Genomic DNA, 15,456 nt, shown 5'->3' with positions numbered 1-15,456 from the left:
TCACAATATATTGTGAAATCATCTCCCCAGCAGCGAAGCCGCTTTTGACGTAAGAAGAAGATGGAGCTGAGCAGGAGCTGCAACAATCAGATCTTTCACAGTGCCCTTTCCCTTGCCTGTGCAGGTACTGGCAGCACAGCCCTCAAGGATCCAGACATTCAACCACAAGCGCTAAATGTGTAAAAACAATCAGATGGCATCCCCACCCACGCATCAGCCGGTGACCAAATTTCCTTTCTTGGACTTCACTCCCTCTCTCATTTCCTCCCCACACTCAAATCCTCTGTGTCTATTATCCATTATACACACTGTGCTATAAAACTGTTGACACCTCCCTTTCTTTTTTTTTTCAGCCCTTGCCTCCCTCTTGCCTGACACAGACACAACAGACTAGCACATCCCAGTGAGTTTGCAGTGGAAAAGGTGGTTATATTAATGTCAGAAGCCGAAAAAACCAGTAAATCTAGCTAGTCTGTAAAATAAAGGAGAGGAAGGGATCATACTCACAGCAGCTGCAGAGACACAAGATCATCAAAAAGGCCCTGGGGAATCTCCGTGATCTTGTTTCCATAGAGCACTCTGCAAGATTCAGGAAGACAAAATAAATCTTAAATAACAGCCCAGTTTAGTGTCCTCCCACATCTCTGCATTATCATCTTTATTGATCTTGTGCACCGTGCCCAGGATCTGTGGGCATTTCATTTAACCACTGATCTCATTTTCTTTTCAGAGAGCACATGGTATTAAATGAGTCGTTATGATTCAGGCTTCGTCTGGTGTTGGAAAGCATTTCTAATGTAGAAACTGGACATCATCCAAAATCTGTATCTGAAATATTTTTCATTCTGTTAAGGGATTTTTTTTTTTTTCACCCTTTTTAGAAATATTTTAACCACTGAAAGGCACATTGTCTGATGCAAAAACCTAGAATTCCGCTCAGCAATACTGAATTTAAAAGCCAGGGAGCACAAGCCGGTTGTAGATAAAATTTCATATAACTGAGTCTCTTAAGATATAGTAATTGGCATGAAATGTGACACAGGCATCATTGGATAAAATATTATGGCTTCACCAGCTGCTGTTACCATTTCAACGAGCTAATATAAAGAAATTTATCCTGAACTGGAAGTAGACATGTATTTCAGAAACTCAAAAATAATTTAGGCATGGTTTAGTTATAAAAATCGGTAAAGCTTTAATAATAAAAATGAGAGTCACTGTATATATTTATTCAACCATAAATATATGACCTGGTATCCACGATTCAGTTTCAATATTAAAAAATATTTCATTTTTAATGGAAAAATGCACATATATCATCCTCAGGAAACTGAACTAAAGGGGAAAACGGACAGAAGCACCATTATGCTGAGATGTGCTACCCAGTGATCAGAACAAAATCACATTTGACAGAACACCTGAATTTCAATCATGGCTGAAGTATTTACTCATGTCATTTCTGCAAGTTGGTAACATTTGCCAAAACCAGAAAGTGTGTGAGGAGCTTCCGTGGGTCCTGGGAAAAGGGAAGATGATTAGGATCCCTCTGAAAATATTTTCCCTTACCTAAACATTTTAATAGACTTCAAATTGGGCAAAACAATATTTATGTAATTGCTATGCCCTGCACAGGACATGGTAAATGGTTATAAACCAGCTCATGCCAAAACTTTGGTGCTTATGTGCCACTAAACTGGTTAATTCCCAAACTTTTTCATGTGGAACAATATCCTAGCAATGAATCAAACAGCCATGTGAGGCTTGAATGCAGGCTGAAATCCTGCAATTACCCTGTCTTACAACATTTGAAATGTTATGAAGAGTTGGACATACTGAAAAACAAACTCCCTGGCATGACAGACCCTTTCCAATACCCTCTGGCCCTCCCAGAGCATCACCACTTCAGTTTACTCTTCATCAGTCACTGCAAGTCTATCACCCCTGGGGGAGCCTTCCCAGATCAGCTCATTTCTGAGCCTCAATGAGTCTAAATAAAATAACACCACTTAAATATGAAAATCCAAACTTGAAACTTCATTTTTCATTACTTTTGCAGTCTAGCAGGAACTGAAGTGCTACCCAAGAAACCAGTGATCACCCAGCATTATATTTTCTCTAAACAAATGTGACATGATTTCTCTTTATCTATTGCAGAGTCAGGAGGTTGGCTTTTAATGTGCTGTTCCAGTGACTGCATTTTGTGGGTAATGAATGCTTGTAAATCTTCCTAATTGTTTCTTAACTTCAGCTTCAGAAGACACACACAATCTCCTACTTCAACAAAATTTCATGTAAGTCACACGGACTTTTATACTCTACCCAAAGCTAGAGAGAAATGGTGGCTGAGCTTTGAGACGTTCAACAGGACCATTTAGATGCAGATTCAAACTATGGGAGAACATTCAAGTCACCGAATTTCACTGGGCAGTAAACCAACATGGGAGTGGCTGACTCACAGACTTTTTTAACTGATGTGTGCACCTGTATCAGCAAAACCTCTGCAAATAAAATATTTGTAAAAGGTTAAAACATTAATTTAATGCCCACAGAATCCAGTTTACACTCATTTCACTTTCCAGTCTTTCTGAAAGATGATTTCTTTAGCAAGTGCATCATCTGCATATCAAGTTCAGTTTACAAGCTCCGAGGTGTTTGAGAAACACCTTCCTTAGTTTGGGAAGTAGCAGGATCATCAATAGTGATCAATAATGCAGAATAGTCTATCATATAAGCAGGAGTTGAGAATATAAACTTTACAAAATACCCATGGAAAGTAAAAACTTCCCCACTCCAGCCTAAGGGTTATTTTGGCTGCAGAGGTAAAAACACTTATGGAAAGTAAACCCTTAAAGAAATCCCCACTCACACCCAGCGAAGTTGTTACCCACGGTACAACTGAATGCAAAATAAGACTCTCAGAGTCATTCCTTCATTTACTTTTAATGTAAGAGTCAGAAGGTCAGAGTGCAGTGTGTCACTGAACTTTAAACCTTGGACGTGTTTATACATCCCCTTTATTATTTTCAGCAAAATAAAACAGATTAAAATAGCTTATAAAATAAAAACAAAGCTTCGGTTTTTAGAAGCCGTGAAAAGGAAAATAAGCATTTCCCAACCTAATTGGGCTTATGTGCATGTGGCACATTAACATTGGAACAGATTAACAGCTAAACAAAAGTCAGTATGAGAGCTCATATTCTTGTCTCTAATTCATATTCATGTTCAGCACTACCCAGAGCCAAATTAGTTAATGCCACGTCTGCCTGCCATGGCAGGGCTGCAGGGAGAGGCAAAGAGGTGGGGAGATCCCAATGCACTGCACCCCATTTCTGGAGTTCCTTATGGCCCCTTGCTCAAAGAAAAAGCACAGAAAACTTGCTTTCCTCAGAGTTCTCTTTTTTTTTTTTCTTTTTTTCTGTTTAAGGCAGAAAAATCATCCTCATCCTCACACCAATGAACATGACATTGGTCAGGTTCTGCCAGGCTGGGTATTACCGCAGCACTCTCCTCTCCTCCTGCCAGCTGCCCATCACACTGGCCAGCACCTCAACATTCCCAGAACTGCAGCTCTGGGGGAAAAAGAAACCAAACAAAAACCCCCAATAAAAAAAAAAAAAAAACCAACAAAAAACAAAAACCAAAAAACAAACAAACAAAAAAAACCAACCCAACTTCAAACTGCCATACAACAAGGAAACACAGCCAAATAAACTCAAGAACTTCATTTAAATCTTCAACGAGTTTACCAGCAGAGATAAATTACAGTAGATCTGCCCATGGCATTACAGGTTCTAAAAATGTGTGTTCACTTGCAGCCCTCACCTGCAGGACATGCAGGTGGCCTGGCTAAAGTGCAGGCTTGGCACAGGAACACGACCCTTCTCCCATCCCAGAGCACCTGAAATGTTAGACTCAAAATATTTTCTTATTAAAAATACACTAACAAAGTTAATACGTAATAAAAATCAAATTAGCTCAGTAATTGCTGCCAATAGACAGCAAATCAGTGAATTAGAACAACTTTTATTAGAACACCAAAAAACTACGAAAACTTTTAGTGTGTGCTCCTGATTTTTCATTTGCTTCTCAACTTTAGGAGACCAAACGAGCCCCAGGCCTGACAAATACAACACCACATAAAGCACAGACCCCTGGCAGCACTGTGAGCGTTGGAGGAGATCCCTGGAAGAAGCACCCTAAAGAGTTATTACAGATCTGCAAGAAGAAATTATACCAATATATAACAGCCATAATGAGGCGTTATGTTTCTTCAGCCTGGTTCTGGCATCGTATTTCAATATTCCCCCAACAATGCATCCATTCCAAGACACAATTAGATATTAAATTTCCAGTTAAATAATTAATTGTTACAACTAAACTTCAGGTTTTGCAGATTAATCCAACGGATGTTGTAAGTAGTTAAAAATAAAGATTAAACAGTGGAAGTAGTCACTGCATGGCTTCATCTGGAAGCCTGGGACACACCAGACAAAGGAAGCACTGGAAGCACACATAACCACAACTGTGTTTTCTTGGATGAGAAGGTAATTAAGTCTGCATCAAACCTTCAAGCAGCAGGGTCTTGAAACAAAATTCTCAGTGGTTCTTCACAGTCTCTATCCATTCTGATCTCTTGAACAATTTTAAAAGGAAGGAATTTGCACTGACTTTACCAACGGGGGTACCCTCCCTTTCATGCTCACTGAAGTTTAACATGCCACCTTCAAGGGTTTGAAACAATAATTGCTGTGTTGTCTCTGTTTTGCAATTTCTCAGCCCACCTTACTTACAAATGTAGCTGCAATTTAGCTGCTTCATTAAGTCAGATCACAGAATACTGAGATTTTTTTTTCTCTTTGAAGGTGATACAGAGATTTTTGGGGTATGAAAGCCTAGCACAGAATCCCTTACTTTAGACCATATGGTTTCCAGCTAAGTGTTCCTTTATTTTGGCTTGGCTGAAACATTCTTACTGAAGTGTCAAATTGTGACTTTATGCAATGTCTTTTTCAGTCCTCAGAATGCTTTTAACTTTCCTTCAGACTGTGAAAACAATTCTTGCTAGGAAGAATTATATTTCCCAAGGTATGTAAGATGGCACAGGTTCAATAAGAATCCAGGTTTTCAAAAGAGGAGGAATTGATAGGGATAAAAACAGCAATAAATTTCTAATATCTGAAAGAAACTTAGACATGTAATTTTTTTCCCCCTGCACTATTACATATTTCTTCCGAACAAGTTAAGCTAAATAAATCACAGTAAAACTATCCAAAGCAATTTGTTACCTTAAAATAAATTTGGCAGTTATTGCAATAGACAGTGTTTTATTGCAGATTTCAAATCACCATGAATGACACCTCATACATCATCATCCAGGAGATGATGGTCTAAATGGGACTGCTATGTCAAAACCTAAGCTGTCTCTTGTCTTTGTGCCCAGGCTGATCTAAGCTTTTAAAGTGTTCCCTAGCTTAATTCAGTTTATGAACAAAACCAAAGGAATTCTCCCTCTGCAGTGGTCTAAAATTTGTTCATGCAGTTTAACACCCTGAAGGCTTAGACTATTTTGTCATATCTCATAAAATGTCCCCAGACAGTCTGGATATGGCCTTCCAAACCTACATTTGTGGGAAGTTTACGGACCCCAAGAATAACATTTATCTTTGATCCTATTAACAGTAACCAAATGCTGATACAATCCTCTCACTGATATTAGACAGATTTCGAGCTGATTAAATGAAAAATTAATTTACCTCAGAAAGTGCATGCAGCAATTTTGAAACATGAAACTCTTCCTAATTTGGCCCCTGTGCTCTGGGCTGAGTCATTACCCACCCAGCTCCAGCACAGGGCAATGCTCACCATGGAACACAAACACCAAGCACTACAAACTCAGTATTTCTCAAACTTTTGCTTAAAAATTCAGATAGCACATTCTTTTACAACTAACCAATCTTGCCACACTTCTCAGTGCAAGGGTACTGGTTGCTCTTGTGTTTATATGGAAAGAAGCATTGGATGGCAAGACTAAACCCTCCAACATGAAAGCCATGGTCACATCACTGATTTTTTAGATTCAAATAATTCTAATTATTTGTTTCTCATCTTGGATATTTCCTATGGTCCAAGTGCTGCAGTATCACAACATCTCACAGCCTTCAACATATGCACCACACTATGATCTCCCTAAGACAAAGAATTAGTTCCACCTTTTCAAGAGGGGACACTTTGCCAGAGACAAGCAGTTATTTGCCCAGCAGCTCTCACTGACATTATGCACTGTAACTTCTTCCTCCTAAATCCCACAGTGGCATTTTTAAGACTAAAGGTCCTTTTTCTCAGTCCTTAGTCCACAACACCCTCCAGTCCCTGCCATGGTTTTACAGCAAGCTCTCCACAACTCTGTTCTCCCAAACCCAGAGCATGGATCTTACTGCAGCCCCAGTTTTGTCCATAAGCAGGTTTGAACCTTCATATCAAACCTGAGAAGGTTCCTACCAAAAAATATGCTAAGGATCTAAGCCCTAATGCCTAAATATTGAAAGAGAACTTCAGACACTGTAATGGAATTAAATCCTCAGAACATACAGACCCAGGGCTAACCTGCATGTAACACAAGGAGAAAAGGAAAAGCCAGAAAACTCTGTGAACAATAATAATAATAATAATAATAATAATAAAAGGTTCTTTAAGAACAATGATTCTGGTTGTTTATTCTTGTAACAACCAGGAAAAAAAAGTTATGTACATGTCCAAATGTTTCTAAGAAAAACAGTAGAAATTCCTTGTTCCACAGAGTCATATGAATAGGGAATGAAATCCCACTGAAAAAATGAGCATAGAAAAAATAACTTATTTCTTCCTGAGTGTGGGGAATGGAGAAGTCTTGAGTCCTTACAAGAACAAACTTACCTTTCTTTTGCTGTACTCAGAGAAAACCCAAGGTAGAAATGACTACTTTGAAGCATAAAGATTTTGTGACCTATTTGACTCCCACAGGTAGATTTCTTGCTAAAGAAAATATATAGATTTACAGTAAAAACTTATGACCTGCTAGCACATGGATCACTTAACACTTTTTCAAGATTTAAGTTTTATATGTTTGAGGGGAAACAGCTTCTATAATAAACATTCCTGTGTTCTGAAAACTGTAATACACCAATTTTTTTCTACCATCTCTACAATAGGCAGAGTACTCTGAGAAACGGTTCTGCCTGGAAACACCAACCTGAGTTCAGTTCAGAAGAAAGCAGAGTAGGACCCACTGTACATAGGGCTCCATTAGCCAGCCAGTCTAACAATGTTGGCTGCCTTCCAGACAAGCACTCTCACTCTCTCAGACCCATAGGGAGCAATTGCAAGCAAGCAGGGAGGAAAGGGAGGGGTAGAAAATGGGAATAATACAGAGGAGAAAGAGCAAGGATTTTAGGCAGTACAGCAGTACTTCATTTTTAATGGAAACCAAGCTGCTTGCTTTCATTTGTGCATTAATATTTCCCCCTCCTTTCCTCTGATTTTAACTCAGATAGCTGCAAAGTCCAGCTGCTCTGCTCACAGATTAAACCTCGGTGGTGCCTCATTAAAATGTATGCACCAATCACATCTGACTGAGGTATATGGACAATAAAAGTTGCTCTCAGCTGGGCTGAAGCACTGTATGTAGAGCTGTGTTCCTTCAGGGCATGCAGCTGGCTAAAGTCACTGGGGCCTCGGGCACCCGACAGAGAGAGCTGCTTAAGAGGGAAAACACCACTAAGCAACTGTCTCACTTCATTTCCACCTCCTTGTTCTTCCCCCTTCGGCAGTAACATTGGCAGGGCTGGCACTTCAAAGGATTCATCTTCTCTTACACTTTTTGTGACTGACAGGAGTGGACTGGTGGCTGTGGCAGACATCAGAGGAAAGAAGATCCTCTGCTTCTCAGAGGTAGAAACCTGGGGAAGGTTTCTTCAGTGAAACCCAGGTTCTGCAGATCAGCAGATAATCTTGCTCCATAAAGATATCCAGGGCTCAGAAATTGCAACAACTACAGATGTGACCAGCAGGGAGGAATCTGCCAAAGGTTTGGGTGACAGGTTGTGAAAGATGAGGGAACCAATCACTGCCTGTCAACCATAGGGAAAACATTTATATGAGACCTACCTGCAATGAAAAGCAAGAGTAAAACCTTTCAGAAGAAAGTAAAAGCATAGTGGACAACTGAGCCTAGAGGAAGAGGCTGACAATTTCAAAACTGGAGCTGATACTGTCCTAGAAACAAGTCTGATATTGTCTTAGAAACAAGCCTGCCAAACAGAAACTGTGTGTTACAACAGCTTTGTGTGTCTGTGGTAGAAGGAAACTGAGGCAGAGAACAACACCAAGCAAAAGAAAGACTGCCCAGAGGTAGTTCCCTTGCTACAGCTTTTTCTGTGCTGTGTCTCATCTCCCTGCCCTCTCTCTTCTCCCCTGTAACCTTTTAGCGTTAACTTAAGCAATATTTTACCCACTTGGATATAAACGTATTTAAACGTCATTTACTTAAAATATCATTTGGGGTGACTGGGCAGAGAATACACAGTCATTTCACTTGCTTCTGTATGAAAGTCAAAACACTATAAATTCTTGCCCAGTTTACATTCTCATTTCCTCTCTGTCCACTCTGATGTGTTTCATCCCACTCCTGAGGCCACCGGGGGGTATCTGAATTAACTATAGCTAAAGCTGAATAACTTCTGCACTGGGAGGCCAATCCCAGTGGAAATGTCTTGCCTGTCCAGCTCACTCCTAAATCAGGAGGTTTGCCAAGACCAGAAAGCTGTAGCACTGCAGCATCAGCAGTAGTTTCATACTAAGCCAAAACTGTAGCGTTCAGTAAATGTCACTCACTCACTGAATTGTTTCCAGACAGCATTGAGGGATTTGACCATTTCCACACCATGTGGAAATAACACTGGCCAAACTATTCAACAAACACCAGCAACACTTAATATATATTTCTGGCATTCTCCCAGCTGGATTCAGGTCACAAAAAAGGGCAAATCCTTCTGAACTCTGGCTCAGAGGTTTACTGTAACATGTAAGTTTAATACCTAATAACCTTCTAATATCAGTACTAGTCAACAAGTTTACCCAGTTTGTCAGAATTACCCAGTACTCAGTGAATAAAATTATGGCAGCTTATAGAAATAAACTACACTCTTTAAAGAATTGAGCTCTGTTATATGAATATTAATGAGATAATTGTTTTAAAACTATCCTTAAGAGAAAGGCAGGCAAATATCATTCTATTTATGCTTACCCTCTTCTCTCAGCCTGGGCTCTTTCTAACAGTCTATTCTAGTTTATCCTCCATATGCAGCTTCTGACCTTGCATTGCTCCTTTTACCCATTAAAAGCTCCATTATTTTAATAGTGCTCTGAGCACCTAGGTTGAAATATAGCTGCAAGTAAGTTCAACTTGGTGCTAAACCAGTTTCTGTGCTCTATAAAGAGAAATGAATGGCTGTCAAGAGATCCTACCTTCTTTTTATCTTTTGTGTGAAGTCATATTTTAGACCCCTTCCAGCTTAATAAATTACTAATCACAGATAAGAAATATAAACATTTTTCTTACAAGTTTAGGTTCTTCCCTAACTAGTTTGAAAAAAAAAGCCCCAAACAAAAAGAAAAAAAAACCAAACAAAAACACACACAAAAAAGAAGCAACAAAAAAAAACCCCCACAAAAAACGAAATAAACCAGAAAACTCTTAAGAGAATGCAATCTCAGTTCTGTACTCTGGAAGAAAAATTCAGTATGGAAGTATTTTCCCAGCTCCTCCACACCACCCAACAGCGTGTGAGCTATGCTGAGGTTTTTGTGGGCCATGAGGAGAAGGGGTGAATGGACCAGACTGCAGGTGCACATGAAGATCAACTAATGCACTTCTGTGAAGAACTGAACAAGTCAGCAACCCTGGGGGTGTGGATCTATAAAAGAGCTTACTAGAGACTTGTAAACAGTCTCTCCTAAACTTCATCACCAATTTTTCATTTACAAAAGATCAGATGCTTCACGCAAGCTGGCAATTGCACACAGAAACATATGTTCCCCCAGACAGCACATTATCATTTTTATTCCTCTTCCATGCAAGCTCTCCCCAAATGCCCATTCAGTTCTATTTTCTACTTACAATGAAATGAGAGATTTCAAGCCTTTGAATGCATCAGGCGCAATGTCAGTTATTTGGTTCTTGCTGATGTCTCTGCAAAGAGAAGGGAGGATTAAAAAAACAATTGTAAACAGGAATTTGACGAAAAGATTCTAGCTGTAGTTTATTGGAAGATATAAAAACAGAAGTAAAAGATCATATTAACTCAGAGAAATGATGCAAGGGCACAGATAGGCAAATTCCAGGAAGGATCAGGAAACATCAGTCAGTATGACAAGCCACCAGCCTCAATAACCAGAGCTCTCCTGTTAATGGGGTCTTTCATTTTATGGACATTAAAACAAAGGTTTTTATGAAGAGTTTTGGAGTACAACAGTGATGTTGATAAAACCATCTTAAGAGCTGTTACTACTGGAGACCGCGCTGCGACTCTGTGGGGTGGCCCTCAAGCACGAGAAGCAGCCCATGACAAAGCATAAAGGTTGTCTGAATGTTTAAATGCAGGCATGGGAGGCCAACTTTATAACAATACAGAGGATCACACAGACTGCCCAGCCCCTGATCCCAAAGCAGGCCCCAGTGCCACTGAGGAGCTCAGCACGGGACCAGTGGTGCCTGGCTTTTAATGGCAGAATTCCAGCACGACCTTGATCTGGTGAAGCAGCTGAGAGAAGAGGGCTGACAGAGCACTGGTAGGTCTGCCCAGAGTTTTCAGACATTGGGGAAAGCCTCTGAGCACCTGAATGGAAATCGTGGAGCTCTGAAGGCGCTGTGGGAACACCCAGTGAGTGTGCTGCAGACCCTGCCAGGGAGCCCAGCAAGATTCCACCCCTTCAGCTGCGGTGTGAGTGGAATTCAGCACAGCCTGCTGCCATCTGCGAGGGAAGCGTGTTCCTGGTTAGGAAAATACCCTTCAGTTCTAATCATAACCAACAAAGATGAATAGAGACTGTGCCACAGCATCTTTATAGATGGAGCCCAATTTACTCCACGTGGTACCCAGATGCTCAGAGCCTTATCATGACTGTCACTGCCACCCAAACTTTCTGTCAATCAGTTCAACCAAGTGCTTAGCTGAGAGACAACTTTCAGCCACCCTCACTGCATTCCCTGACAGTTGGTATCAGCTTGTATCACCAGCATTAAATCTCTTCCCTGAGAGTTGAAACTGCAGTAATACAGTATTTCAAGTACATCTTCACTGATATTTCCACTGGGGCACATGCTAAGTAGACTCTAAATAAACATCACTTGAATGAGAACTTAATCAGAAAGTAAGAAGGTTTGCCATTCTATACATGTTTTGAGCCACAAATTATGTTGGTTAACATTTTAATGCAGTCCTTAGTTTTCAAATCTAGCCACACAAAGTGAGATTTTTGAGTTTTTTTAAGATTTGATTATTTTATAAGGCTCATCAAACCAATTTGCTCTGCAATCTATTGTTTTCTGTTACAACATCCTGCCTGCCACGACAGCACTCGTGGAAGGTTTCTGGTTCTTCAGCTCAACTTACACCAGCCAAATTTGTCACAGTGAAAGTAGGAATATTTACTTTTATACAGGTTTTTGTGCAACTTGTTTAGGCTGACTTCTGCTTTTTATCTAGCAAGCAGAAATCTGATGTGGATCAGTTCTATTTATCAAGCAACGTATTAAAATCCATTAAAATCACATGAAAAGATGGATTTGCTGAACAGTGACAAGCATCTGAAAGGGGCATCTGATTTTTGAAACAAGGATTTCAGCACTGTTTTATTGATTTGCTGCATTTCCACATCTCCATCCTTCCTCTCTCCCCATGTCCGGACACTAATGAGTGTATAACTAATGGTGCCTGAACGTGCAGAAATGCCATGCTGGGTGATGACACTCACTCACTTCATGCAGATGCACTACAATCAGCATTAGAAGATAATTAGACACATTATTTCCTTTCCATTAGAGCCCAAGTTCCTCTGCTGTTGGATAAGGAGGCTCCATCTGACTTGTCTGAGGGAAAGGGATTCAATTATGTCCTTGTATTTTTCTTCCCTTCGTTTGGCCTGCTTGGGTAAGACTGTCCTATTCTGTGCTTGATTTACATCAAGACAAAGAGACACAGGTTTTTGTAAAAGACAATTTAGATGACATAAGGCTCATTTTCATAGTTTAGGGTATCTCTGAGTCCCTCAGGGGAAGTGTGGCTCTTCAACTGGAAATGTAATAAAATTACCAGGATTCCGCTCAGGCAGGGAATACATGAGTCACCTCATACTTGTCTCCCTGCACCTCTGGCAGCACAGCAGAAATCTTTCCAAAGGTTATTGAACAGACCTTGGAGGGTGGCTGTGCTCAGTTACCAGTTAGGGACATAAATTGGGTTTGACTTTACACCAGGGGAGCAAGGATACCCTGCAAGTCACTGTGCAACATACAACTGCAGGGCTTAAATGTCTTTACTGTAAAAGGTTTTGAAACAAAACAGATTTATTTTTAGATGCAGTTATATGCAAAATTATTAATAGCATTGGATGAATGTGCTCTTTGTTGAGTAACATTATTAGAAACAGATTACTTGATTATCTCTCACATGTAAAATGGACTGTTCTCATTTGACAAGAGTACTCAGCAAACTCCATGTCATATATGGTTTAGTTTTTAGAAGCTGCTTAACAAAAGTAGCAACTCCACAGAGCTACTGGGAAGCCTGTGACATCTCAATGTGTTTTCTGCTAATATGTGGTAAAATTAATCTGACAACATGGAATGTCATGACAAGCATCAGAGAGGTACAACATCTTTCAAAGTGGTTCTATGTACTTGGCTCTTAGTCCTGCTCTACAAACTTGCTACAAACTTGTTAGTTAAAAGTTACAGAACTATGGGTACAAGCACAACTGCTCTGTGAATTAATTCAAAATGGTTTGTCTGGGCTTGGATACTTCATGCAAACATGACAACTTCTACCCCTGGACATGGGATGAGTCTCCTTCAAGCCCCTGAAACCTCTTCTAAAGCCCTTGAATAATTGAGCACAGAGTTGGGGTTATACACACCCCAAAATCAGGGAAACCATCACCCCAGATTGTATCATTCAAGTGCATATTTAAATCCTTCAAGTGTCAAATCTTCCTTCTCAGAAGAGATGGATACATTTAGCTTCATGTCATTAATTGTGTGAGGAGATGTGGGCATTTATGATTAAGGTCAAGGCACAAAATATTCCAGCTCCTTAGCTAAAACTGGATCACCAAAGTAGCTCTCCCATCCTAGAAGTTGTTGAAGAGACATTCTAAAGGGCAAACTTCAGCTACATGCAAGTATAACACTTGAATTAACATCCATCCTCTGCTATCATCTTGACCTATTAATATCAAGCCCTATCAAGATTATCTTGGACAACTGGCTCTTACTTAAAAATTAATCTCAGTTATCCAATTAGCTAAGAAACAAAAATTGTCTAATCTTGCAGGAAATACTCAGTAAACAATCAAAATTCAGAGTGCTGCAATCGAGAAGGCTATTACCCATAACATTCTTGTATATTTATTCACTAGGAGAAAAATAAAATTTACAGTGGTATGCTAATATTCCTCTGAAGTAGATAAAATATTATAATGGTTAATAGTAATAATAACAACAATTATATTAATGTTCTTCATTTGTGCCCTGAGCAGAGTATCAATTAACTAAATTGATAATCTTCATGCTATGGCACTGCTCATTGAAATCAAAGTGACAGAAAGGAAGAAAGGCTCAGTGATATCGAACATGTCCTTCCTCTAATGGAAAAAAAGGGATGATTCTTTTGTTTTAAGAGATAGTCTTTTGACTAAAGTATATTTTTGTGTTGACAGTACCGGGAATCTTGCACACTGAAAAGACAATGTCAATAATCTCTTCAAATACTGAAACAAATGTCCTCAATTAAACTATGTGAAACTGAAGTGGTGCTCAATTTAAAACCTCACCATCCAGCAGGAACAAAACTTAAACAAGGTCAATAACCAAATGGCAAAACATCATGTTTGTTACGGGGCATTCTGCAGCCCAAATACTTCTCCCAAGTTCCTCCACAAAATGCTCTTCCATTAACTCAGCTTTGACACAGATCATCTGGCACAATAACTTATTATTTAATTATGAGTTCAGATCTCAATGAGTATGCCAATTTTTCTCCAGAAAGCTGTTAACACAACTTGCTAATGGAATTCTGCTGTGAAATTCTAACATTAATCATTTCACATAGTAAGTGCTGCATTGGATTGAGCAGCTAGTAACATGAAAGAACATTTTTCTGGTCAACTCCCTTAAAACTAGAGTTCACCAATCAAGACAAATGAAAGGACAGTAAAACAGTGCCAAAACCTAAAGTTAGTCACACCTCAGAAAGAACTATGTAGTGATTTTAATAATGAAAAAATTACAAGTTAGGTCACTGGTAAGGGATCCATCATTTTTCACTGAAATTACCATCTCACTATCCAATACAGGACTTCTTTAAAAATACATACAGCTATATTGAAAGTGAGACAGAAGAATGGAGACCCTCTAAGATTGATGATTAGACCTGTTAAATATTAAGATCCATATTTACAGCTCTTCAGCTCTAGGAGCTTGGTGAGTTTGGACTGGAAAATGCAGTCATTTCACCCTTACATCAATGGGACTGCAGGAGCTCATTTCAGTTTCCAAAAGCATTAGCTATCTGCTCATCCAGTGTCTTCCATGAAATGAGTTCACACTGTCTTAATCCCAGTGTTGTTCACATCAGAAAAGAACTGCAAAAGCACCTTTTCAGTAGTGTTAGCACTGAGCTACAAAGCCAGGATGACTCCTGGAAGTTATTGGTCCAGTGGTACCGTAAACCTCTTGATATTGTGATCAACCAGGAGTAACTTGCTTTACCATTATTTGTGTCATGGTGCTACTGTCACATCATCTCTTATACACCACTTAAAAATGAAAAGAAAACCCAGCTGGGGGAATGCCTGGGTTATTTGCAGGACAGAGCTGCTACACATCAGGGTTATTTATTTTTTTTTAATCCAAAAAGAAAACACAAGAGCTAATACAAAAATAATTGTCTGGGTATCAACTGGTGATTAAGCAACAGGGAAAACAAGCTCCCCAGCAGATTTCTTTGTTTTCTTCTAAACAGTCAAACCATTTCAACATCAGGCCACTGAAGGCACTACAAAAAAAATCCTCACTCCTGCTCTAAGTGGGGTCAACTTCACTGAACTGCTGCAAACAGACACCAGAAAAAAAGAGAGAAAAAAAATGGGACTTCAAATCTTTTCTGAGGAAGCAGATTCGAAGTTTGAACAGACTAACAACTA

General features: G+C 39.5%; 1 protein-coding gene across 2 annotated transcripts in view; it reads right to left on the bottom strand.

The window, feature by feature from the left end:
* SLIT3 (slit guidance ligand 3) overlaps nucleotides 1-15,456 on the bottom strand; it is a 477,403-nt gene that overhangs the window by 139,515 nt on the left and 322,432 nt on the right. For both annotated transcript variants that reach the window (XM_027643335.1, XM_027643336.1), the window contains 2 exons: nucleotides 10,154-10,225; nucleotides 508-579 (listed from right to left, as the gene is read on the bottom strand). In XM_027643335.1, coding sequence (XP_027499136.1) covers nucleotides 508-579; nucleotides 10,154-10,225 — 144 coding nt within the window. The remainder of the gene's footprint in view (nucleotides 1-507; nucleotides 580-10,153; nucleotides 10,226-15,456) is intronic.

Source organism: Corapipo altera, unplaced genomic scaffold (assembly GCF_003945725.1).
Source record: "Corapipo altera isolate COAL_440 unplaced genomic scaffold, ASM394572v1 75, whole genome shotgun sequence".
NCBI lineage: Eukaryota > Metazoa > Chordata > Aves > Passeriformes > Pipridae > Corapipo > Corapipo altera.
The sequence above is the reverse complement of the archived record's forward strand: the minus strand, read 5'-3'. Positions and strand labels throughout refer to the sequence as shown.